At 39.0% G+C, this 26,888-nt stretch overlaps 2 protein-coding genes across 7 annotated transcripts; one reads left to right on the top strand and one right to left on the bottom strand.

Annotated features, from left to right (window-relative positions):
- Window positions 1–7,421: 7,421 nt before the first annotated feature.
- Window positions 7,422–11,853, top strand: LOC107828337 (uncharacterized). The gene is made up of 5 exons (XM_016655626.1): window positions 7,422–7,712; window positions 9,142–9,459; window positions 9,554–9,636; window positions 9,738–9,819; window positions 11,507–11,853. The coding sequence occupies exons 1-5, from the start codon at window positions 7,671–7,673 to the stop codon at window positions 11,558–11,560; spliced, it is 579 nt and encodes a 192-aa protein (XP_016511112.1). The 5' UTR covers window positions 7,422–7,670; the 3' UTR covers window positions 11,561–11,853.
- Window positions 11,854–12,819: 966 nt separating this feature from the next.
- On the bottom strand, window positions 12,820–18,856 carry LOC107828336 (O-fucosyltransferase 7-like). Of its 6 annotated transcripts, none has more exons than XM_016655622.2 (12): window positions 18,532–18,856; window positions 17,543–17,641; window positions 17,307–17,406; window positions 17,120–17,187; window positions 16,844–16,932; window positions 16,486–16,666; window positions 16,264–16,392; window positions 16,037–16,170; window positions 15,542–15,755; window positions 14,403–14,587; window positions 14,196–14,291; window positions 12,820–13,331 (listed from the first exon to the last, which is right to left on the bottom strand). In XM_016655622.2, exons 1-12 carry the CDS (start codon window positions 18,679–18,681, stop codon window positions 13,178–13,180), a joined length of 1,599 nt encoding a protein of 532 aa, XP_016511108.1. In that variant the 5' UTR covers window positions 18,682–18,856; the 3' UTR covers window positions 12,820–13,177. The 6 variants fall into 6 exon arrangements, with proteins under 6 accessions (XP_016511108.1, XP_016511109.1, XP_075087181.1 ...); XM_016655623.2 differs by having other exon boundaries at window positions 17,543–17,638; window positions 18,532–18,816; XM_075231080.1 differs by having other exon boundaries at window positions 17,120–17,203; window positions 18,532–18,811.
- Between the last annotated feature and the right edge of the window lie 8,032 nt (window positions 18,857–26,888).

Here is a 26,888-nt window from a genome sequence, read left to right as displayed (position 1 = left end):
TCTGGCTCGACTACTTCTATGTCAAGGCTGAGATCGTTGTGGCTAATATAGAAGGTTTCCCCAAGGCCTGGAACCATAAACGTAAGTGTTTGATTTTTTTTGTTTTTACCTTTTGAAGCACTTTGTTCTTCTCTAATTGGTCGAATAATTCTTCTCTACTACATCCACTAGTCGTCCTCCTCCTCTGGCAATACGTATCACTGACTGGGTCAAGCAGGTTCTCCCCAACACCGTGGGGATTCGTGACTGCCTGAGCTTCTTTCAGAAGTTCAGATCGGCCCTCCCTTTGACAGGTAATTTTTCTCTTTTGGACGTGATTGTATTTTGTATTGGCTTGTGTCATTATAGACCCCTATGCTTCTTCGTTTTTAGGTTCATCTAGGGGGACTTCAAGAAGGAATAGCGTGCGTGTACCCACGTTTAGGAGGAGAAGAGCCGTCACACATTCCGCCTCTGCCCCCGTCTTGTCTACTGTGCTTTTTGCCTCCGCCCAAGTCTCAGCTGCTGCGCCCGCTCCTAAAATATTTTCACTCATCGATGAAGATGATGAAGTCTCTCCCTATGATGGGGACCTAAGGCCCCATAAGATGAAGGTTGTGGACTTCAGGGAGGGAGGGAGTTCCCTTGGCCGTCAATTCAGTAGAAGGTGTATTGACGCTTCGGGAGACGGCGATAACACACATTTGAGATGATGTTGGGGAGACATCCGGGGGCCCACAACTGGAAGAGGCTAACGAGGGCATGCCTTTCCATCCTGAAGGGGAGATGGTTATGGAGAGGATTCTTAGTGATGACTTCATATCTGCGAGGCAAGAGAAGGCTTCATCTTCCAGGCCGGCAACATATTCTTCTCCGGTCGATGAGGACAGAGGAAAGGACGTCATCATTGAGGGCGATAAGTCAGGCTCCGACATGGACCTAGACGATCTTACGATGATTGGTGAGGGAGTCATTCAGACCGAGGTGAGGATAGAGGGAGGCTCAGGGACCATCACGATCCCAATGGATCGTGATTTGCTGAGAAATAATAAGGAGGTGGTCCCAACTCTCGGTCCTCTTTGTTCCGACACTGAGTGTGTGACCCTCAAGGAGATAAATGACAGTACCCCGTCAAAGAACATTGCCAATCTGGCTCTCAGGGTAAGTATGGTTGTTGTTCATTCTTTTCTCTTTGTCTTAACTCATTTCTAAGTTTTAACCTTTACCTTTTCTTTGATTTGCTAACGGTTATTCTGGAAATTAAGAGTGCTCGGTGGGAGAAGAGACGTAAAGAAATTTAAGTGAAGTTGAAGGATAAGTACAAAGAGCACCGTGGAAAGTACCGGGACCTTCAGAGGCGGCTTCGTGAGGAGGGCGATGAGCCGACCTAGAGATAAGAGCTGAAAAAAAAGGACGAGGAGCTGATGGCGGCCGTGGAGAGTTTCAGCGCTCTTGAAGGAGCATTAAAGAGAAAAGAAGAAGAGCTTGAGCTAAGTAAGGGCGTGGAGGCCTAATGCAGCGACCTTCAGACTCAATTGGTTCAACTGCAAACCTAGTTGGACGGATGCAAGCTCGAAATCGACACTCCAAGGGGGGAGGTTGCAGAGAAACAACAGATGCTCGAGGAGACGGATTCCTCTCGATTGGAGGCTCGAAGGGAGTCAACGGTTTGGAGTTGGCGAACAGGGCTCTCCGTAATGAGCGGGGCAACATTCTATCTATGGCTAAAGCTAAGGAGGCTAGGCTGGAGGAGAGAGTTGGGGAATTAGGTAAGGAGAACTCTAAGTTGTATGACCGAATTATTGCTCTTGGGGCCAAAAATGACCAATTGCTTGCGCAGCCCTCTACGTCTACTGCCTCTGAGTATCCTATATTCCTCGAGATCAGTATGATGAGTGGATCCTTGTTGAAGCCTATATGGACGTGATTCGTGATTTGAATAAGACGGGCTTTGTCTACGAGACGGCTATCGAGGAGGCTCGGGTCACAGCTCGTGAGGCCCGACTTGCTTGTGACTACGACCTCGCAATGCCTCAGGCTGACTATGAGGGAGGTGATGAGGGAGATGTGGACCAGCTAATGGATAGTGCATTGCGTGACTCCGCTTACGGTCGATATGAGAAAGGAGAGGACGATGGAGACCGAGGCAGCGACGACCATTGATATTTTTGTGTTTTTTGCTCATCTCTTGTATTTTTGGCTAGCGTCTTCGAATGCCTTTGTATAAACTCTCTTTATGAATATAAAGGTACTTTTGGTTTCATATATGCCTTCTGTCTTTGTGCGTTCTTGTTTCTGTACTTGTGTTTTGCTTCTGTATTTTCTTCATTGTTATTTTCTATGTTACGATAGCCATGGCGTTGAGTGGCTGTGGGTGTATTGGCCTTTTTTCGAGTTAGTTGAATATATTTTTAATCACGTCAGAGGGCCGATAGGTATTTGTTTGAGATTGGTCGAATCATACCTTTAAATAAGTCGCGATCGAGGGCCGATAGGTGTTGTTCGAGCTGGTCGAACTTAGACTTTTATTAGGACGTGGCTGAGGGCCAATAGGTTGTTCGAGCTTGGTCGAACTTAATCTTTCATAAGTCACGACCGAGGACCGATAGGTGTTGTTCGAGCTTGGTCGAACTTAACCTTTCATTAAGTCGTGGCCGAGGACCGATAGGTATTGTTCAAGCTTGGTCGAACTTAACCTTTCATTAAGTCGTGGCCGAGGGCCGATAGGTGTTGTTCGAGCTTGGTTGAACTTAACCTTTCATTAAGTTATGGTCGAGGGCCGATAGGTGTTGTTCGAACTTGGTCGAACTTAACCATTCAAGATAGTAGTTTCGGTAAACGTACATTTCTATTATTTTGATATTGTTGCTCTGATTACATTATTTTTCCCTTAGGCAATTTTTGGGGAAAGTTACAAGTTTTGGGTGTTGGTGGCGTTCCAGTCCCAGTGAAGGAAAAAAGAGTACGACTTATAGGGCATTTCTTGTTTTTTTGAAGTTGATGTACTTGAGGTGGCTAATATTCCGATTGTTTGGCAAGGGTTTCCCTTCCATGGTTTCCAGTTGGAACGGACCCTTGTCTGCTTTGCCTATAATTTTATGTGATCCGTCCCAGTTGGTTCCAAATTTCCTTCTCGTGGATCCCTGCTTGCTTGGGTTTTGGCTTTGAGTACGTAGTCTCCGATCTTGAGCAATCAGACCTTTGTCTTTTTGTTGTAGTAACGCTCTGCTTGTTGTTTCTGGGCGGCCATCCTTATGTATGCCATATCTCTTCGCCCATCGACCTCGTTGTGATCTTGCCTCCTACTTTCGTCATTACTGGTGCCACTTTCATGGGAGTAACTCATGCTGGGTTCTTCGACCTCGACCGATATAACTGCTTATGTTCCATAGACTAGAGAATAGGGTGTCTCTCCTGTGCTCGTCTTCGGGGTAGTTCTGTGCGCTCATAATACCTCTGGGAGTACTTCCGACCATAGTCCCTTAACCTCTTCAAGTTTCTTTTTCATGATGCTCAGTATAGACTTATTCGAGGATTTCACTTGTCCGTTATCGGCTGGATGGTAAGGAGTTGAAAGTATCCTTTTAATATGCCATTTTTTGAAGAACTCGATGGTTTTTCTTTCCGAAAACTGGGGCCCGTTGTCACAACTTATCTCTTTGGGTAGGCTGAATTGGCAAATGATATTTTTCCATATGAAGGTGATTACCTCTTGCTCACGCACTTGGGCAAATGCTCCACTCACTTGGAGAAATAGTCAGTTAAAACTAAAAGGAATTTTACGTTGCCTTGTCCTGGTAGAAGTGGTCCCATGATGTCCATTCCACATTTAATGAAAGGCCACAGAGAAGTGACGGGGTGGAGGCGCTCGCCTACTTGGTGAATTATCGGGGCGTATTTTTTAGACACTGCTCGCATTTCTTCACAAATCCTAGAGCATCTTTTTCATGGTGGGCCAATAATACCCGGCCCGTATGAGGCACCTGACGAGTGCTCGGTCACCGGAGTGGCTGCAACAATGACCTTCTTGGATTTCCTCAAGGATGCGTTGGGTTTGGTTCGGGCCTAAGAATTTTACCAATGGATCGCCATACGTTCTTTTGTATAAGTCGTTGTGAAGTAGGTTATACCTGGCAGCTTGCATTTTTAGCTTTTTGGCTTCCTTTTTATCATTTGGGAGGGTGTCGTCCTGTAAATAGTTTATAATACAATTGCGCCAGTCCCAAGTTAGATTTACAAATTTTCCTTGATATGGTCCAATGCCGAGTTGAGGAGGTGAACTACACTCTTATCCCAGAGGGTTACACTTTTGGTGGCAGCAGCCAACTTGGCGAGACCATCTACTTTGACATTTTGATTTTGTGGAATTTGGTCGAGCTGCCACTCATCGAAACTAAGTAATAATCTGCAGATCTCTGTCTGATATTTCTGCAACCTCTGCTCTTTGATTTGGAAAGTCTCAGTGACCTGGTTTATTACGAGCTGAGAATCACAATGAAGCTTTAATCGCTTTGCTCCATACTTGAGTGCTAGTCTTAATCCTGCAATTATGGCCTCATACTCAGCCTCGTTGTTAGTCATGTCCGGGCATCTTATGGATTTGCAAATTATCTCACCGGTGGGAACCTCGAGTACGAGTCCCAGCCCAGACCCGCATGCTTGGATGCGCCATTGGTGTGCAGTACCCAAAGGTCCTGTGTCTGAAGAGAAGCTTAAGTGGCTTCCTTTTCAGCCTCGGACATTACTTTTGCGCTAAAGTCTACAACGAAGTCAATGAGTACTTGTAACTTTATTGTTGTGCGAGGCTGATAAGTGATGCCGTGCTCACTTAACTCGACTACCCATTTAGCCAACTTCTCTGATAGCTCGGGTTTGTGTAATATGCTTTTTAAAGGAAATGTGGTGACGACTGAGATATGGTGGCATTGAAAATAGGGTCTAAGCTTTCGTGAAGTTATGGTCAGGGCCAAGGCTAGTTTCTCAAGGTGAGGGTACCTCGTCTCGATGTCGATAAGTGTTTTATTGATATAATAAATTGGAGATTGCATATCTTTGTTTTCTCAAACAAGACTACACTTACTGCTACTTTCGAGACGACGCGGTAAACGAGGAGGCACTCCCCGGGCTCGGGTTTCGATATGTGGGAATGAATCTTTTGGGCATGCTTTGTTTAGGTCTGTGAAGTCCACATACATCCTCCATTTCCCTTTTTTTTTTTACCATCACCACATTGGTTATCCATTTGGGGTACTCTGCCTCCCTGATGGAGCCGTTTGCCAATAACTTCTCTACTTCTTCGCGGATGACCTCATTGATGGCGTGGTTAAACTTTCGTCTGACCTGCCTTACCGGGGGGTAGAAGGGGTCAATATTCATCTTGTGTGTTTCGATTTCTTTAAGGATACCTGGCATGTCTGCATGACTAAAGGCAAAAAGGTCTGCGTTAGTTATTAAGAATTGACTAAATTTACCTGGTTCTCGGAGTTTACAGCCAATGTAGGCCTTTCTACTGGGGTTGCTATGATCTAGTTTAACAGGGTCGAGGTCTTCTATGGTTGATTCAGCGGCTTCGACTGTCTCGGGATCCGTAATGACTTCCTCGGCTTCGCCTTATGGCGTCCTTGATCCTACTGATTGTTATGCTTCTTTTTCCTTTTCTTTCTTTTGTTGAGCTGTCGTGTTGTCTATGGCAATTCGGTAGCATTCCCGGGATGTACGTTGTTCCCCTCGTATGCTGAATATTCCCTAAGGTGTTAGGAATTTGATCACTTGGTATAGACTTGAGGGGACGACTCTCATGGGGTGTATCCATGGTCGTCCCACGTTGGCATTGTATGCGGTGTCCTGGTCCATGATATGGAATGTCGTCTCTAGAGTTACTCCGCTTGCAAGAACGGGGAGTGTGATGTCTCCTGAAGTTCGTTCAACCGCATTGTTAAAACCAGTTAGTGTGATGCAACGCGACACTAACCTTTCCTCGAGTCTCATCTGTGCGAGGACTCGGGGATAGATGATGCACGCTCCACTTCCGTCATCTACCATAATTCTCTTAACATCAGTATCTAAAATTCGTAAATTAATGACAAATGAATCATTATAAGGGAAAGTCAAATCGTCAACATTTGATTCATTGAAAATGATACTTTCTTCGAATTCATCATACCGTTCGTGAGTGATCGATCTTTTGAGCTTGTGGGTGGTGGTGAATTTGATGTTTTTGATAGAGGCGTTGTCACTGCCACTAATAATCATATTAATTGTTCGAGCCGGTGAATGGGGCTTTAGCGGACCTGGACGTTCTCGACCCATTGCCAAGGTGTTCTTGCCTTTGTCACTGAGCAGTTCTTTGAGGTGCCCGTGCTGCAGCAAGTTTGCCACCTCTAGCCTCATGGTGATGCAATCTTCTGTTTGTGTCCACTTTCTTGGTGGAACTCGCAGAGGGCGTCAGAGTTCCTTGCGTTTGGGTCCGACCACATCTTGGGTGGCCATTTGACTTTTGACCTAAAATTTAGGTCTAGGTTTAAACAATCAGATTTTCTAATAGAATAGAGTTAATCTTAGCCAATATTAATATCCAAAAGATTGTTTAACTGATTTTGTAGCAATATGTCACGAATATTATTCGGATAGCAATTAATAGCAACAATAAATCAATATCCAATGGCCCAAGAACAAAGAGAATAGCATTAAATAGTAGTAAATGATAATAAATGGCATTTATATAAATAAATGCAAGCGAGTCACCCGTAAAAGGGTAAGATTCTTTGATATTCCCTCTGACAATGATGGGTGATTACAAGCCAAAGAATATCCAGATCCTCCTTGGATCGTGGGAGAAAATATTGACACATATCTAAAGAAAAGATGTATTTTGTATGTTAATGATAAAACAAGAATCTTCAAAGAATGTCAATGTATTATTTTTTACAACTGAGTGTCCAATTCCCTCTACAATTCTCTCTTTCTATTTATAAGGGCACATGGGCCACAAAAACCCTAATAGTACAGATGGGAGGAATATTCCCGAGAATATTTTCTATAAGGTCTTATCTCTAAAACTAGCAGTTATTGCCCTGCTAAAGGAAGTGCTCGTCCTAGTCCTTCTGCTAAGTCAACTCGACTTCGTGTTCGTCCTTTGTTGAAAACACATCAATGATGCGTGGCAGCCTTCGAAGGCTCTCTCTTAATGTTTGCTTGGCCCATATATAATTATAATAATATTTAGTCCATATAAAAATAATTTAGAATATTTTATATCCTGAAAAAACTAAAATTTAGAATACATTAGATAATTCCTAAATAGTGACTCTTTAGAGTGACTACTTAGTGTCATTCTTACCATTTTCCAAACTAAAAGCGGCTAATTGGACACTTTACCCTGACCAAGCTATTCTTACCATTTTCTACACTAAAAGCGGCTAATGGGACACTTTACCCTGACCAAGCTATTCTTACCATTTTCTACACTAAAAGCGGCTAATTGGACACTTTAGCCTGACCAAGCTAAAGAAGCCCAGTAAAGATGGCGAGGCAGTTAAGCCCACGGGCCGCAGCTCGATATCTGCAACGTGTCTAACGGCTGATAGCCTCCCCGTTTCTTGCCTTCTCTTCAAGTAGAATAGATTCTTTACTCACCGTACTCGAGCTTTCTACCCAAAAACCTTAGCCCATCAGCTAATTTTCCTTCGCCAATGGCAGAAGTCGACAGCTCAAATTCCCCATCTTTATCTGAGGTACTTCTCTTTTCATTATCTCTTATCGAATTTCTCAGCAGATCTCAACTAATTCTGGATTGATGTTTAGTTGATTGATTTTCTTAATTTCTTAACCGACGAATTTGATTTTATTGAATGATGTATAGATTCAGAAATATGCAAATTTAAATGAGGATCTTTTATAATAAGAAATTAGTAGCACTGGAAGAAGGATCGGAAAGTCTCAGGCAAGTGTAATTGGCATGTATAGCTGAGAGCCTGATTTCTAATTCAGTTAAAGTTTAATTTATTTTTCTGATATTTTAAATTTAATTGTGGGTGTCTGTTCAACTACTTCAAAATATTCGCGATTTTGAGAGGAAACTAGAGCTAATAATCAGCTGACGGTCATTTGATAAAAGTTAGTTTTTGGCTCCTTGTTTGGCTGTTTTCCTATCTATCTATAGGATTTTGGTTTACACGAGGAAGTGACAAAAAGTTAGAGATTGGCAACAGGGCGAGGCAGGTCAAATCGTAATCATGAGAGATGGTTAATTTTTTTTTTCAATAATCAAAAGCGTCACAGTGTAGGGCGGATTAAATGAAATCTTAGAGAATAATAACACGTTAAACTCACTAGGTGAAAAAAAGAAAAGAAAAGAACTCTTAAGCGAGGCAGAAAGGGTTTATTCCGGGCAAGGGGCAGGTCAAAATAGAGAAAAATGCACGGGTCGGGAGGCTTAAAACTTTGTGGGTTAAGAAGGCTTCACCCTTTCACACTGCCCTGTTTGTCGTCCCCATCTAAAGTAAGTGGAATTTGCTATTTGCCTGATTAGGAATCTTTTAATAGTTACTTGGAGTTGGTTTTCTGGCGTGTCCGGTTTGCCAATTCACGAGCTTGTACGCTCTTCAGGTCTTCCTTTATTTGGATATTAATGATGAATGTGGGCACTCCCATGGAAATTGTTTTTATTGACTATAATTATGTGGGATTCTAGGGTAAGGTCTGCGTACATACTACCCTCCCCAGACCCCACTAGTAGAATTTTACTGGGTTGTTGTTGTTGTACTTATGTGGGATTCCAAATACCTCTATTATTGGAATTCCAAATACCTCTATTATTGGATGCATCTAAAACCATTTGCTTTGTTGTTCCGCTGAGATTTCTTTCCCCAGATAGAGGCTTTTTCTGCAAATGACAAACTTTTTTCCAAATCCTGACGTCTCCTTTGCCTGTTTACGAGTTTGTAAGCTCTTCAGGTCTTCTGTTATTTTGATACTATAGATGCATGTGGGGCACTCCCAGAGAACTTGTTTTTATTGACAATACTTCTGTTGGATTCCCCATAGCTCAACTACATGAAACATCTTAAAACCATTTGCTTCGTTGTCCCACTGAGATTTCCTCCCTCTGATAGAAGCTTTTCCAGCAAATGACAAACTTTTTTCCAAATCCTGGATGTGCAGCAATATTTGCTGAAAGAGATAGAAGAGAAATCTACCACAGTGGCAAAGCCAGTGGAAGAAACTGAGGTTAAGGCCTCTTCTACTGCTCCATCTGAGGAAGATACTTCCAAAACTGAGGAAACCCCAGTGGTTGAGAGCAGTGAAGTTGTCCCTGCTGCACCTGAAGAAAGCAGTGGAGCCTCTGATTCAGCAGCACCTGAAATTAATGAAGCCTCTCCTCCTGTAGAGGCTGCCAGTGAAGAAAGCACCGAAAGTACTGAAGACGAGACTTCTGGGAATGGGGATCAAGAATCAGCGGATGAGACCCCTGAGATCAAGGTTAGATTGACTGGACAATCAGTTTTGACTTCTGTGTATTGGCTATATCTTATCTATTGATTGTGTTGTGGTTCTTGTCGTGATTGTCAACTAGCTCGAGACGGCGCCTGCTGACTTCCGTTTCCCTACTACGAATCAGACAAGGCACTGCTTCACAAGATATGTTGAATATCATCGGTCAGTAAACATGCTATGCTGGTCATTGCTCTTTTGTGTTTGCATCTATTTTTGTGATAAATCCATGTAGCCTAAATGTATTTGGTTGGTTTGCCTTTCAGATGCATAGCTGCAAAGGGTGAAGGTGCTCCTGAATGTGACAAGTTTGCCAAGTATTACCGATCCCTTTGCCCTGGTGAATGGGTATGTTTATTTTGTATTTTTCAATTGCAAGATGAGATTAGTATGTATGTGTGTGTATACATACACATATTAATAAGTATATACATAAAGTGCTTGTATGTATGTAATGCCTATGCTCTTGGTTGTACGCTTGCCGTAATCCCACACTCATCTAAACGTCGGGCAAATATGAGGTAAAGTAGAAGTACAATATTTCCCTTGGATTTGGTTGGATGGAAGCAGTCAGGTCCTAAAGTGGAGGGATTGCCTTGATCTGTAAATTTGAATTGTTAACAATAGAAATCACTAAAGCATGAAATGTTAATGTATTGATTGGATTATAAGAGCCTTCTGAATGCAAACTTTACTTTATTAGCATTTGTGAAGACTGCAGTAATGATTCTCGGTGCTTTTTTCAACAATTGAGCAATCCTAAAATACAACACCAAATCCCTCTATACAACTAAATTGAAGAAACAGATTAGGGACACTATTCAGATTATGAGAAGTATGAAGGTGAACTTTGCAGTGGTAAAGAGGCCAAGAGGGTATCGAGGAGCTTTGACTATGATGCTCACAAATCAGAGACCATAAAATCCTTAAATCGGGAAAGCGGAGGTGTCTGGGGCTTGACTTGAGATAAAGTGACTGCAAACTCAAAAGGGTAGGGAGTGACTGCCTTTAACACCTTCCTCAGCAGAGAGGATCCAGAGGGGAGTGAGCATCTTCCATCTGTGATGGGAGAAGGTCAGAGCTGTCGAAAAATCTGGAGATGTGATCCAAAATGACGCCTCAGGATTTATTGAAATTAGCATACAATGGGGCCCATATCCATTGACTTTGTGTTCAAATCCTAGCACTGTAATTCATCCAAAGGGATGGGTGAGATGTGGGCTTGTGGATTGCCAGCAATCAGGTAATATGGTTCACTGGAACCAGTAGACATTCCTCTGCCTGTAGAGAATTTTACAACTCGCTTCATCTTTTGATAAATTATGCAACTTTCATCGTAAGGGTGAGATAACTGACTTCATTTTTCATTTTTCAATTGTCTTGATCGTGTTTAAGTGGAAATTGGAGATGGAGATGGGAGTTGAATGTTAGCGGTGGTCTCATGGTGTGGAGTTTAGTTGGTCTAAGAAATTTAGTAATTTGGTGTTCAAATTGATTGTAATTTGCTATGGGTTGAGGATAGATTGGTGATCCAATTCATGGTAGAGTTATAGCAGGTCAGATCTGAAGATCTTTGAGCCATACTTGGGGCTGTGATTGTGTTAGATCTGGCTCTGTGCGGTCTCCTCTGGTAAAAGGTGATTCAAATTAGAATCCTGCTGACATAATTTCTGAGTCTAAACAAGTCAATGCTACAGAATTACGAATATGTATGAATCTCTGTATGAACAAGTGGTTAAGTATACTTAAAAGGGGTGGTAATGAATGAACCAATGTGCCTATTCTTTAGAAATAACAGACGGGTGAAAGCAGCCTTTTATCTATTATTTTGAGGGAGCAAAGGAATTGTTGGCAAGTTTGATGCATTCTGGTCACTGTGTGATATTTGACTTTCACAAGTCTCATAGGTCGACTGAGGCTTAGACTTGAGGTGGATAATGCGTTTCTCGAAATTCATGATAATCCTCTCATGTTGTCAGATCTTTTTGGTGTTTCCTTTTGACAATGACATGTTTTGCTTTAATTGTGGCTGCAGATAGATAGATGGAATGAGCAGAGGGAGAATGGCACCTTTCCAGGACCACTGTAATCGGCATTTTTGGTTCCAACCCTGCTACATCTGAACTCTTAAATGAATAGGGAGGTCTCTTTGAAAAAATTGTGATCAATAAAGTTTTGCCTTTCCAATGGAACTAGTTTAAGCATACAATGAGTTTGCTGCTACAAAGAGAATTGTTCATGATCCATCCTTCTTAACTTACAATGCACATTTCTCTATTCTAACTCTTGTACTTGTTGAATATCCAGTAGAATCTGTTACACTTAAATATTTTCGGTCAGAGGATTAACATATCCTGGAATAAAGCTTATTTTACCATTGCATATCTTCCTCGTTACACTAGCACTACCTACCTCATCCCAAACATTATGCTACTTGCCGCACATATGATATAATACAGTTTTGAGTCATAACGTGGTGATGCTGTTTTAACCCAACAAGAAGCTAAACTACTATTCCATCGCATATCAAATCACATCTGCAAATTTGTGTCTTCAAATCAGTCTTGATGTCATGAGCAATTTACAAAGTAGCTTGCAGAAAGGAACTTTACTGATCAACACTCGACAGCTCCGAACTCTTCTAGTACTTCACTGCACCTTTTTTTGTTCAAAGAAGCTTTATGATAGACTTAGAAACAAATATTTGCTACTTGTTGAAATCTATCAGGAGGAATGAATAAAATGAAGTGCATCAGCTCCAGGTCTATACAGACTATATCTGATTGTGAGGCACTTCACCCCTCCAGTGGTTGGGCCAAGCTTAGCAGCCTAACTAATTGCGAACAGAATGTTTAATCTCTAATGGATAAAAGAATAAAAAATACAACAGATAAGACGATAAAACACAACTTCTTACATCTTGTTATACCAGAAAAGGAAATCCAACCTGCCTAAACATAACCATGTATGGAAATAAAAGCAGTAATTTTTTCGATTAATAATGAATTCATCAAACTCGTTTTACGTTCTGAGGGACTGGTGCATAATTCAGACAACAGGATCTTGAGTTTAAATACTACAATCAATCATGTTTCGTATCCAGGTGCCCTCTTATGGGGCTTGGCTTCAAATATGCATTGAGAATACAGGAAGTTGCACTCTTGCCACATTTTTGTTTTTTTCTTGTTTATAGTTTTGTTGCTTTGCTACAGAACTGAAAGAAAAAAAAAAACCACGTAATAAAGTCAGAAGCAGCAGCCATCTAGGTACCAGTAGTCAGGTAAAAGTGAATTTTGTGCATGCTGTACATAAATATACTATCTAGGTAAGATTCAATCGATATTATTCTTTTACTGAAAATGTCCAAGAATGGATTTTATTAAATAAGTGTCCAACAATGGGGGCAAAAAAAAATATAAAAATCAATGTACAAGTGCACCCTTGTGCTTCTCCTCAATGAGTCCCTCCCTCTACACAAAATATGACTGATAATTCATTTAATTTGATCAACTTCCCCTGCATGGAAAGTCTCATCTCAATAGAAATCATGTACTCTTTTATCATCTATACCTCCAAGTCTGTATATATACAATCTAATTCTCGTCGTGTATATATACATCCTGCACACTAATCATCTGCATTGCTGATGCCTGGTCGAGCTTCAATACAAGTTCAGGCCATTCTCTCATGTTTGCGCTTCACTGAACTACACGATAGCATTAGAATTGTTCGTGTATGCTGACTCCTTTTGACACAAGCAATCTGGTAAAGGATTTACATAAAATGCCTCCTCTGAACGGAACCTATCCATTCCCTTCGTTCCTGAAATAGGTCCTTTTCTCTTCCTAGGCGATCCTTGCCTGAGCAAGGAAGAAGATTAGATAACAACTATAAGCAGATGAATTAGATAATGCAGTCCACAGTTTCAGTAACCAAAGGCAATATAATATCTTGGTCATCAAAATGGAGACCATGGTCCAAATCCCAATAGAAACAAAAAAGGCAAGCACGTAATTTTATTCCCATCTACCCAAGTCATGGTAGGCAAAGCTACCCAGTAGCTTTGCTGGTGAGAGATAACAAATACTGTAACACCCTATACTTTAGACAGAGTCCCACATCGGCAAAACACAAGAGGGATGATGGGTATATAAGTTAACAAGCCTTAGACCCTAGTGACGCGTTTTAAACCCGTGAAGGCCTAGGCCCAGAGCAGACAATATCACTAGCGGGCTGAATTGTTACAAATACCTGGTGGAATAGTGGAGGTGCTGCAAGTTAACTCGAACACCACATTATATATGAATTAAAAAAAGAAGAGATGTTGGTCACTAAATGACTATAGGAGTCATGAACGTAGTCTTCACAACTAAGAGACCAAAAGATGGTTGAGTAAAGCAAGGATATTTTGAACTAATAAGAGCAAAACAAAGCTTGACATAGCATCACTTTAAGGCTTTAAAATAAATGTGAAAATGGAATGCTAATTTCAGGCCAAGGACATGGAACACTCTAAGCAAATCCTATTGCACTCCTTTGCTCAAATACACCACAATACATGACCAGCCTCGAGAAACATAGGACAAGAATAATAGCAAGCAGGTAACTCTTACAATTGTTACTAAGAAATCTTATGACTAAAATTTCCACGACTAAAAGAGAATTCATGTCACCAGCAATTTGATTAAGTATCACTTAGGATAACAAATTTTACTTTGAAATACCTTGTTCTGTGAACTTCAATAATGCGATCAGAAAGTTTTTTCCCCTCTATCATTGTACCTTGGTCAACTTTGTTGACAAGCCGGACGAGAGCTTTCCTGATGAATTAAACGAAAATATTAGCAGGTAGTTCGAATCCTGCTAGCAGACCAAGTACTAAGAGAAAGTTAAAAGGATATTGATACAGTGTATTCAGGAAAAAATCTTGCCTATCAGGAGATATTGTTTTCCTGTGCCCCAGAAACCGACGATGTCCCTCAACTGCTCTTGCCATATTCCCCGAGTACGAAGGGATGAATATGTCACTCTCAACTGACACAATATAATCAATTGCAGCTAATTGAGATGCATGCTTGCTGAATGGTTCAAGCTCCTCATAAGATGACAACTTTTCCTGCAAAAGACAAAGATTGTTCATTTAAGCAGGCAGTTAACGTTGATATGGAGGGGAAGATATTGGATTAGGAAATGAGATGGATTCTGTACAATATAATCATGGTGAGAAGAATCTCACTTTTCTTTTCATATCATTTCTTTAGTTAATGGAAATCTCCAAAGTTGACAGAGTTTGACACGATCATCAAGTCTCATATAAATCTATATGATTAAACAAATTTACTTTTCCACTCCTAAACGGAACAATCTACCAGTTCAATAGACGAACTTTTCCTTTTTATTGATAACCGAGAAATCCTCGAGGTCCAGTGGCACACAGTTCGAAACTCACTGGAGGCTTGGCTTCTCGCGCAACCTATCAATCTACACTACCAAGCTTAATCTTCCTCTTTTCAGTTAAAGCTGGCAACATTACTAGTCACATTGAAAGTTCTGCTGTCTGTCTCAACAATTACAACCTTATGATTTAGCTGTAAGGTAATACTTCTATCAGCCATATTTCACAGCAGCTATCAGTTAGCTCAGGAAAGATGTTCAACAGGATATGCTGAGGTAAGTAAACCTGCACACTTATTCTGCGTTCTCTCTTTGGATGCAAATAGAATCTCACACTTGGTTTCAAAAGCAGATATCAACAACCAGCAACAGAACCAGCTTTATTTTCAATAAACAACTACCAACGAAAACTTAAAGGGATATCATAGCGATGTATATTAGTGACAGAACGTTAAGCTGTGGTTTGATTTTACATATTTGACATAAAGAAAGTGTTCATAATAAAGCTAATTGATGGTATTTGGTGTTAGAGGTTAATCTCCTTTGCAGCTCAGAAAATATAAGTTTATGGGCGTCCACAGTCACAGTGATTCACTATTAAATTTTCAGAAATTATGATCCCAGAAATAAGGAAAACATCAAACAACTATTTGAGGTAGGTTTGTGAAGAACAAACCTTGTTCATTAGTAAGGGATAGCGAGACTGTAGATCAGACATATGGGAATCACCCCCATATATCTCTCCTGCAGCAATATAAATCGGGGTGTTCGATGTGAATCCAAGAGCAGAAAGGAACATCCCCACCTCCCTAGGAGTTAATGGACAATAGCCTTTGCCTCTTTGTTCTACAGGGTTAATGTCTTTCACTTTCCACCATGGGATGCTTTCCCTATAAATTGTAAAGACAATGAAATAAAAGCAACAACAACAACAACAAAATCAAACCCAGTGTAATCCCATAAAGTGTGGTCTGGGACGGGTAGAATGTATGCAGATCTTACCCCTACCTTGTGACAGTAAAGGAGTTGTTTCCGATAATGAGATAAAAGCAATTGTTATTATATTCAAACAGTCTTAAGTCATATGCGTTCTGTCTTTCTAGAAGCATTTCCTACTAGCATATGCTTCTAGATTTCAAACATCAGTTAGCTTCGTGTCATAATAACCTACCTGATTGCCCTTAGTTCTTCAGCTTCTTCTGGGGATAGATCATGTGTGCATCCACTAAAGGCAAGCATGTCTTTTTCATAGCGCAAATGTAAAGCAATGTATGGACCATAGGTTCGCATACGATCTACCAACAACTGCGAATAAAAGAGTGTATGACATGAAAGACTGTGACAATATAACAGTGGAGATATTACAGAAACAATAATAAGCATAAATAAAATGATCACCTTTCCCATTGCTTCAATTTGGGGAGAAAATTGGAGGGCTTGATAGCAAGCACGGCAGCGCAACTTCTGAATGTCAGGAGGCAGGTTATTATTTGCCAGCCTTGAGTCAGACTTGGCTGCTCGAATCACCTACAAAATTGTTTCGGATATATTAGCCATAATAAAGTACTTTCCTTTTTTTTTTGTGCTTTCCTTGTGTGAAAAAATGTGCAAGATATATACCTGGTATTCATCCCACATACTAGCTATCTCCTTCTCATAGTAATCTACACCAGACCAACTTCTGAAATGCTTAACTGCTCTAGCTGCAGATGCAAGTTCCTTTGGTAGCTTTTTGACAATCCGTACATCATTTGCCAATGAATTAATGAAATGGTCTTCATCAAACACATCAGAGAATTTGCTGCAATTCAAGAGCAGAAGAGTAAGTGTTTCCGCATACATGAGTTTGCAGCAGAGGCTGCTGATTAAACATAATAGGATGAAAACAATGCTACTATTCCTTTGCAATTTGACACTTAAATTGGAGCATGAAAATACTAAAAGAAAGGAAATGAACAATAAAAGTATCATTGCAGACCTAGAGTCCTTCCAAAGTGAGCGCTTATCGAGCTCCGGGATTACAAGAGTAGCATTTATGATACGAGCAACAGCAACCATGTCACATATCTACAAAACAACAATAACTGCTTTCAGTTCAAACAATGACATACCAAACTTATGCATAAATAGTTTGAACTTCACATTTATGGCTAAACTGTTACGCGGCTCAATATAAAGGAAAAGTGTGCCAAAAAAAGATACATCTAACGATGCACACTGTGTGACAAGGAGAAGGGAGTAGAAAAATACTGACCCCGGCCCTCATCTGATTGAGTCCACCATTTGTATGAACAAGCAGGTAGCCTCGAGACTCTGGAGGAGCTGGAGATGAAATGCACTAATATGAAAGATAAGAAACAGAATAGTCCTCTTTATGTTTGCTACAAGGATGACTAAGCTATTTTGAAGTATTTGTTGATAGGAAACAAGAAATGACTTACACGTATATAATGAAGTTGGTGCAACACAACGAACATAGTCTCGATTTGGAGGCGGTCTCCATAACTTATCCAAGGTCCAATTCCAATTTGCACCATCCAACTGTCAAATCTAAAGGAGTGAAAACATGAAAGATATATAACTACTCTCAATTTACTAAGATGAAAAGAATTCTTTTTTATTAAAATTGAGATATTAAAAGTTAAAACTTTAGTATATTTTTGAAAGAACATACAACCTTGCTAGCAGTAACAGGAGCTTTTGAGAAATGGGGTGGAGCAAATTCCTGAATCCAGCTTCGCTCTCCACTCAATCTTTGGTATGAAAACTCATGCTGCTATAGATATTCAGGCACCCTAGATCAGTATTAAAATCATACTACTAATGAACAAGCCTAAACGACAACAATAACAACTGCTACGCATTAATCCTCTGTATCCATTTCACCTATGTTTAAGCCCAATAGACACGCCTACAACAACAACAACAAAAAACCCAGTATAATTCCACAAGTGGTGTCTTGGGAGGGTAATGTGTACGCAGACCTTACCCCTAACTTATGAAGATAGAGAAGTTGTTTCTTGTAAACCCTCGGCTCAAGGAACAGTGAAACCAAAGCAACAAAAAATTGCAACAACAAGGTAACAAGGTAACGGAAGCGAATGACACAACATGTACTAATAGCGAACCAGGAATAAGAAAATACAACACGCCGACAAGCTAAAATTTAAAAAGCAAAGAAAAAACTCTGGAAATTATTTTCCAATATCATGAATCACCTAAAAACAGTAGCTTGATGAAAAATTTGAAATGGGATTTCAAAATACTTAAAAAATAAAATATTAATAAGACACAAACACGCATTGAAATAATAAAAATGCTCAAAACAAAGATCAAGAACAACAACAACATACCCAGTGTAGTCCCACAAGTGGTCTTGGGGTCTGGGGAGGGTAGAGCGTAGACATACCTTACCCATGCCTTTAAGAAGGCAGAAAGGTTGTTTCCGGTATATCCTCGGCTCAGGAAGGAAAAGGGGAGGGGCAATAACAAGCAAACCAATATGACGACCGAAGCGAAAATACAAAACCAAAGCTAAGTTATGCAACAAAACAAAGATCAAGATAACAGAGGAAAAATAAATTGAAGAAATATTTATATAGTTTCACTACATCTTGAACAAAACAGAAACTGTAGAAAGAGAGAGAGGAATTGCAGTTGTAGTACCATAGGAAGTTTGTTGTGAGGGAACCTAGTAACATCAAAGGAAGGGACATGAACATGTACTGATAGCAGAGCCACAAAAGTTATTACAGCAATGGCACAACTTAACACCTTTCGAACAGAATTCCTCCACCTTTTCTTCTTTTGCTGCATATCCACCTTGTGCCCAATGCAATAAACCAATAAGACAATAACAATAAGAACCTTGCGCTCTCTCTCTCTCTCTAGTATATTTCTATGTATAGATGTGTGTATGAAAGAGAAGTTGGCTGCTGCTGATTTTGATTCTTTTTTCTTGGTTTCACTTCGGCTTTTGTATTCTCTGAGTTGGGCTTTAGCGTTATTTCTGTCTTTTTCTTTTATGGTGTATTTATAATGTCAAATTAGTAATGGCTAGCACTTTGCGGAGAGTAACTATTATTTTATTTGACACAAATTTCTTTTTATTTGTCTTAAAATGAATGATAAATTCTTATATTTAAAAATAACTTCGTCTTAAACTTTTTTTTAACTTTTAATACTAATGTTTTATCATAACATAAATGTCCTGGTATGTTTTAGACCATAAATTTTAAAAAGAAATCTTAAAACAGTCAAACATCTTCACGTAAAATTGGATAGATTCAAGATGGAGTATATTATTTTATGTATGAGCTTTTCAAAAAACAATTAGCATAATTTTATTTCTGAAGAGTTTTTAAAAAATTTTACAGTTCAATTTATTATTTTATTCACAACTTAAATCTCGGAATATAATTTACCCTACTACATTAACTTTTTAAGTAATATTATCTTCTAGTAATATTTATATAATATTACTAATTAAATTAATATTTTAAATCCATATCTACAAAATAAATAAGAGAGAAAGGGAAAATAAAGAAGGTTGGAGGAAATTACGGAAAATCACTGAAAATGTGCTAATTCCATTACAATTGGAGTCAGGCAACTTCAAAAAGAAACGAAGAGACTAATAGATAAGCATTATCTCCTTCTAACCTAGTTTACCTCTAACTATAACTCCTACATTGTCTATCAATTCCAAGCTTCTATAAATTTTAAGATCCAAAATAATCCTATGAAGTTAGGATAAGAAAAAAAGTTAACTTGTTTGGGTATAAGTGTCCTAACTTAAGATATTCATAACCATATTAAGAAGAGATAATTGAAATGAATATCTTGTAATACTATTTTCTGTATACAAAAAACTGATATTTTTTTCAAAGTACTTACTTAGCACAAAAAGAAAATAATCATTCTTGTAACTCTTTTCTCATTATTTAACCAGGAAAAGAAGATTAGTTTATGGTAGGAAAATGGTTGCTATTTTCGAGAGGATATTTTTATTTAGTTCCTAATAGCCTAGCTATAAAAACCGTTGACTATCAAACATGTTTCTTTTAGATATGTTTTGAAATGTAAATAAGGATATTCCAAAGCCTTCCGTGCAAACAAGTGCTCTTAGATTGTTTTAACAAAATTACTTTTTTTTTTTTTTGGCATTAACCTATGTTCCAAAACATTTAAGAATTCTGTTTAAATTTCTAAATAGTGCAGCATTAAGAAATAAAGAAGAAGACGACCTAATGGTTGTAACTACACTTGTTTATGTTAGAACTCTTTATAACTGCATCCCTATATAATAGTCATTCACTATAAAAGTCTAAGTTTTCTTCAAAATCGATTTTTAAGTTATATTTTACCTCTCTATAACAGCTATTTACCTATAACAGCAACAACCATATTTATAGCAGAACGCTCTTTGTAAAATTACCCCTCTATAACAGACATATAGAATCTTTTAAGATTAGTAATTTCTAAAAATATGCATACAATCATTTCCATTAAATGAAGTTTTTATCTTTCAATCTCTAGGACGACCGTCTGCAAAACGAATAAAGGAAGTTAGAACTTACGAAAGAACAAAACGTAAGGAAAATAATGGACAACAAATGTACTTACCCGAAGGGCGAGACCAACAATGTTATTTGACAGGGTGCTGTCATTTATAGTCTCGAGGGTCGTACCCTCAATTTCAGAACAAAGATGGCCAAGGGAGGGGATTATCTCCTCGGTGTTTACAAGAATATTACGATCCATCGGGATCGCAATAGTCCTTGAACCCTCTTCCAACCTTACTTCGATTGAGTAAGCCCCTCATCGATCATCATCAACTTGTCTATATCAATGTCAGAGTCAGATCCAACATCCTCCTCAACAACAACCTTCCTTCTATCATCAGTCAAAGAAGGCACGTCCGCCGCGACCCCGGAAGATGTGACCTCCTTGCGCCTCGGAAGGGTAGGGCCGTCATTGCTCACCACGCCCTCGACTGCGTCCCCCATAGGACGCGTACTCGTATCCTCCAAGTGAGGGGCCTCGGGACTTGCCTCTGGGCTCTCTCCAATATGCATTGCGGCTGTTTCCTGAAGGACAATGCCACAATCTCCCACATCAATGGTTGTCGGCCTCTCTCCCCCGGTATCCACGACCCTCCTCTTACGAGGCATCAAACCACCGTCATCAGGAGAAACGTCATCCTCATCAACTAGCGAATAAAGTTTGGGGCAGGAGTCGCAGAAGAAACGGAGATAGGCTCCCGATCTACGGCAGTTGAGGTCGAGATCGGTACGAAAGACGTAGTAGCCGCAACAGGAGCCGAAGTCGAGGAGGCAACAACCACCTTTCGGAAAGAAGGCACTGGTGCCCGGCTCCTCCGAGAACCCCTACCTGAGAAAACGACAGCATTAAGTCAGCAAAACGAATCTGTACATAATAGGAAACGGAGTGGCCACGATCAAAGAAAGGAAATTACCAGTCGAAGGGAGAGTAGGCCCGAATTTCTTGAAAAACTTGGCCATTCACAAATCCCTACGATGTGAGTGAGGAGCCTCTCGACCCAGTTAGAAATATGAGCGTCCAAAGGAGGAGGCGAAATCTTGGCTACAAAAGAAGAAGACGAGAAGCCAAAATTCAGGACCGAACAAGGGGGAGAAACCAAAGTACTTACGAGTATAGTTCCAAGACTCAGGAAAGCCGTTGACATTGGCCACAACGTCCTCAGTTCTGACAAAAAAGAAGTTAAACCAGAATTTACGACTAGCCTTGTCGTCCATCTTCACCGCAAAGCATTTACCCCCTCAGTGGCGAAGGTTCAGCATCGTTCCCCTATAAGAACTAGGAGCGAATAGATGAATTAAGTGCCGCAGTGTCAGTTGGACCCCGACCAGCTCAGCAAACTTAGTGAGCATCTTTATAATTTTATAGACGTACGACGCGAGCTAAGTAGGAAAAATACCGTAGTGATGATAGAACTCCTCCACCAGTGGAAGGAGGGTAAAAAAATAGCCGACTTGGAAGGGGTAGGCATAGTGGGCGCAATACCCAAGATGGTGGACCTGTATTGTATCCCTCTCAGCCGGGATCAACTCGATATGATTGGGAAGGCCGAATTTAGCCTTAAGCTCCGCTAATTCCTTCACCGTCATCATTGATCGAAAAGCTCCAGGTGCGGCCTCTGGTGATTTGGTGAAATTTGATCTGGAATCAGGGTTGCGTGGGATTATCTCCTCCACCGACGGAATGGTTTCATCCTCAACGGTGGCTTGAACGCTCTCCCTATGGGAGGGGAACACCACTGCCAAGGGAACTACACGACTCCCCTCACTATCATCAGAAGACAATTTAGACATGATTTAACGCAGTGGAGAGAAGTAACAAACGAGAGGGAATGAAGAACGATATAGGTCAATGAAGCAGAAAAAAATTCGGAGAAGAAGAAGAGCAAGAGAAGGGTATGGTACTTTAAAACGTTGGAAGGTTTAAACTTCAAAATCAGGTTCAAAGATCTCTATTTATAAAGGTCATAGCACCAAAATCAAAAAACGGTTCATCATGATTGGTACCGGAACCGAAGCGGCAGGTCTAATCAAAGGTCACACGCTAAACAGAACAACACATCGGGAATATGCGTCATAATGACGCATGACATCATGACGTTATCCCAACCCATGGACAACATAACTCTAGCAAATTACCTGGGAAATTTGAGGCATTTGAAATGCGCGGCCTACAGAGGTCTACGTCGCTTGCTCGCCGCAACAACCACGACCTGTGTAGTCCGTCTGGTTAGCTCGACCCCCAATAACATGATCCGCTCATCAAACCCGCCCGCAAAGCCAACCTCAATAAGCGGAGGGACTAATTGTATTGGTCAAAATCTATCTCTAGTAGAAATAGTATTATTAAAACATTCCTAGGCCGCCACGTGTCGAAGTAATCTAATTAACAATGAAGGTCGTGGCTGAAGTGTCAGCAAAGACTGAAGTCGAGGAGTTGCCAAAGATCAAGGCCGAGGTCGAGTACCCTTGGCAGAGTTATAACGGCTAATTTCAAGATAGGGCATTAAAGAGAATATTCTAGTGGATATTCTCTACATTTGTACTATTAGAGTTTTAGGAATATGTTCCCTATAAATAGAAAGAGACACAATAACAGGGGGCATGTGATATTCATTTGTAAAATATACTTTGACTTTAAAGAGAGAATTTGATCTTATTATAAGCCTACAAAAATAAAATTTCACTAAGATTTTTATCCACACTTTTTCACCAGATCCGAGGACAACTCGAATATTCAAAGGCTTGTCCATCATTCATCATTGTTAGAAAGAACATTCGCTGATTTTATTCTTTTTCGGGTGACTCATTTGTTCTATTTACATAAATATCATTTATTGTTATTCCTCACTATTTCATGCTACATTATTTCTGTTTGTGTTCTTAAGTATTGTCCATTGTGTACCTTCATTACTTTTGGAAGAGATCTACGTATTATTTATCACACTATCAGGAATTTCATCTTTGAGATATTATTATTAACTAAGTTTAATACTCATTTGTATAAATTTAATTAATTGAACCAAGATCAATATTTTTTTGTCAAACACCAAACACACCCTTACAGCAGTTAGAAGGAAGCTAAGGGAGTAGAAAAGTGAGAATCTATATAGAATTAATTGCATGAAATAAAGGACTTAAATGCAAAGGTTTCACCAAGTATGTTGCTTAGTTGAGATCGCAAAGGTTTCACCAAGTATGTTGCTTAGTTGAGATCAATGATTTCATTGCATATGGCATTATTTTGATTGTCATAAGCTAATGAAGCAAAGCCCACATGCAATTTTCTTGAAAACCAGACTGCTCCAGTTGTCCTATTTATGATGTGTTGATCATTTACTTCCTTTCACATTAGCACTGTCTATTAAATAAGAGTCTAGCTTTTATATTAACAACATGAAAGGGTCTTACATTATAAGTCATTTAGTATGTACAATTAATTTTTCATAAGAAGTATTTACAAATATTTACAGACAATAACCTACTTTATCACATTATTAAATTATATTGATAATGTAAGCATATTTCATTATTATATTGTTATTTTATATAAGTTAAATCTTTAAATATTAATGATAAATCTGAATTTCAAAAGCAATCACATGACTCAATTTATTAAATGTACAAGGCACGGGTGTCCTAAATTAGAGTCTTTGTCATTTAGGTCCTCAGATTTGATTCCTTAAAGAATAAAGAAACAATTTATTTCCATATTCGTTCACAATTTGCTAATGACATTAAAAAGGAAAAAAACTAAAGACGGAAGCAGGATTGCATAGAGGTGTTCATAACACGCAGCAGAAGATAATAACAATCTTAGGCAGAACTTTTCGTGTTTAAAATTTATTTATATGTCAAAGATCGGATCTAAGATGTACCTGGTGAAGAGAGTCTTGTTTTAAATTTTTTCGATAGTGCGAAGACTCTATGCGTATCCACACCGAGACTGATCCTTGCTATCAACTCTTTGATCAATGAAATCCCGCGAACAAATTGAATGAAAATATTGTGTTGAAATTTTTCTCAAAAATCTCAACTCAAAGGTAGAAGAACAAGAAATAATTTTCTTGTACTAGTATTTTCTATCTTGGCTTTGTATTGCACTATTACTTTCTCAAAGCAATTTTCTTCTCAAGAATAACTCTCTTGGTTTTTACAATATGTATAAGATCTATATCACCCTAATTCTTAATTAGGACTCACACATATATATACACATAATTTCCATTGGTAAATACAACACATGCTTTATGGTAAATATTTAAAAAATATGTAACTAATTTATGGAATTCAATTCTAAATTGAATTCTACAACTTAGTCGTACTTTTTAAAATAAAAATGTGTAATTCATTTATGGAATTCAATTCTAAATTGAATTCTATAACTTAGTCAATATTTTAAAATAAAAACATGTAACTCATTTATGGAATTCAATATATATATATCAACCAAGAGATGTAATTTAATTTTCTTATTTAAAATAGAAAACTTCAACTTGTCCACAATATTAATTATATCCTCTGTGCTAGCAAAGAATATAATAATATTTTATTTGGACTAATAACTAAATTTATTTGACTAATTAAATTCTTTAATTTAATTATCAAATAATAAAGTAATTAATCCTTTAGCAAAGATCAGAACACTCGTTAGTGTGCGACCCCATAGGTTCAATACTAAACCGGTAGTAAATTGATCACATCAATATACTAATCAAGGGTGGCGTCTAGCAACACTCCTTAACGACCGAATAGCATGAAGTATACAATTTACTTTCAAGAATCTGTAGAAGAATAATGTATTAATTCCTTCCGTCCTTATAGCTCCGGGTCACCCTAGGATATGGTTCAACTGTCAAATCCTAATAGGTGGCCAACTATGTGTTCATGTAAAAAAATAATCGACTATTGAATGACCTAAGAAACTCTTTTCTTCTTTCATTCAATCGCCCTGGCCAAGGTCTTAATTTGGTCCGTTATAATTTATGACAACATGGAGCTTAAACTCATTACCAAGAGTTGACAAATTCCATCTTGATCAATCACTAATTCTACAAGTATTTAATCGTACTCAATATCCTTTCAACTATCGCTCTAGGGCCATAGGTGTCTAGTATCAAAGCACAATAAATAACTTGTCAATTACTATGATGATATCAGGTCAAAGGAAACTCTTATATCACATTCTTCAAGAGAATATCCTATTGATATTTTATGGTAATTCTAACCATTAGGAATTATCCAATGAATCGGTTCAATGATCATATCTATATATGCATCATCTATTTATGTTATTTAGTTAATGAGATCAACTAATCTTTATCCTATAAATACGATCACATAAATATTGATCTAACCGGATTACTAATGTCCAAATTAATAATCCTACGATCAAGAACAAAATTTAGGTTAAATTGTAAGAGACTTTACTCTCATTATCATGATCTCCATCATGATCACAAGTCTCAAAATTTAATCAAGGACCTTATTAAATTAATCAAGAAATTAATAATAAATATAATAAACGAATATCAAATGCCATATATTTTTATATCAAATAACATTCACAAAAATATGTTCAAATCATCAAATATGAGATTGGATCTAGGGCATATATAATATATCCCTAACAATCTCCCACTTGCACTAGAGCCAATTGCTCTTGTACTTCATTCCCAATTTCCACTTGTGCTTGTCAAACTCCTTTGCTCCAAGTGCTTTAGTGAATGGGTCTGCAATATTTTCCTTTCCATCAACCTTTTAAATTTCGACGTCTCCACGTTCAATGATCTCTCTTATCAAGTGATACCTTCGCATGACGTGTTTGGATTTTTGGTGTGATCTTGGTTCTTTTGCTTGAGCAATGGCTCCAGTATTGTCACACAATAATAGAACTGCACCTTCTATTGAAGGAACCACACCAAGTTCATTTAAGAACTTTTTCATCAATACAGCTTCCTTAGCAGCTTCACTAGCTGCTATATATTCTGCTTCAGTCACTGAATCAGCTACAGTAGCTCGTTTGAAACTTTTCCAACTCACTTCCCCACCATTTAAGGTGAATACATAACCATAAATAGATTTGCTATCATCTCTATCTGAAGAGATACTTGCATCAGTATAACCTTCAAGTTTCAACTTAGAATCTCCATAAATGAGGAATTGGTCTTTAGTCCTTCTTAAGTACTTAAGAATGGTCTTCACCACCTTCCAATGTTCCTCACCGGGATTTGCCTGATATCGACTAGTCACTCCTAGTGCATAGGCCACATCAGGACGTGTACATGTCATGGTATACATGATAGCTCCCACTGCACTAGCGTATGGGATCCTACTCACGCGTTTTCTCTCTTCAGGTGTTTTAGGACAATCTTCCCTGCTGAGAGTAATTCCAGTGCTTAACGGTAGATAGCCTCTTTTGGAATTATCCATGTTATACCTCTTTAAGATGCTATCAATGTA

The sequence above is a fragment of the Nicotiana tabacum genome, chromosome 15 (assembly GCF_000715075.1).
Source record: "Nicotiana tabacum cultivar K326 chromosome 15, ASM71507v2, whole genome shotgun sequence".
NCBI lineage: Eukaryota > Viridiplantae > Streptophyta > Magnoliopsida > Solanales > Solanaceae > Nicotiana > Nicotiana tabacum.
Note: the sequence above shows the minus strand (reverse complement) of the source record. Positions and strands in the feature narration are given on the sequence as shown.

Coding starts and splice junctions, on each gene's coding strand:
- LOC107828337 (XM_016655626.1), top strand. CDS start 7,671: ATGGCAGAAGTCGACAGCTCAAATTCCCCATCTTTATCTGAG. Junction 9,637..9,737: donor AGATATGTTGAATATCATCG/GTCAGTAAACAT, acceptor TTTGCCTTTCAG/ATGCATAGCTGCAAAGGGTG. Junction 9,820..11,506: donor CCCTTTGCCCTGGTGAATGG/GTATGTTTATTT, acceptor TTGTGGCTGCAG/ATAGATAGATGGAATGAGCA.
- LOC107828336 (XM_016655622.2), bottom strand. CDS start 18,681: ATGCAGCAAAAGAAGAAAAGGTGGAGGAATTCTGTTCGAAAGGTGTTA. Junction 16,393..16,485: donor GTATGTGGGATGAATACCAG/GTATATATCTTG, acceptor ACAATTTTGTAG/GTGATTCGAGCAGCCAAGTC. Junction 14,292..14,402: donor AAAACAATATCTCCTGATAG/GCAAGATTTTTT, acceptor TTAATTCATCAG/GAAAGCTCTCGTCCGGCTTG.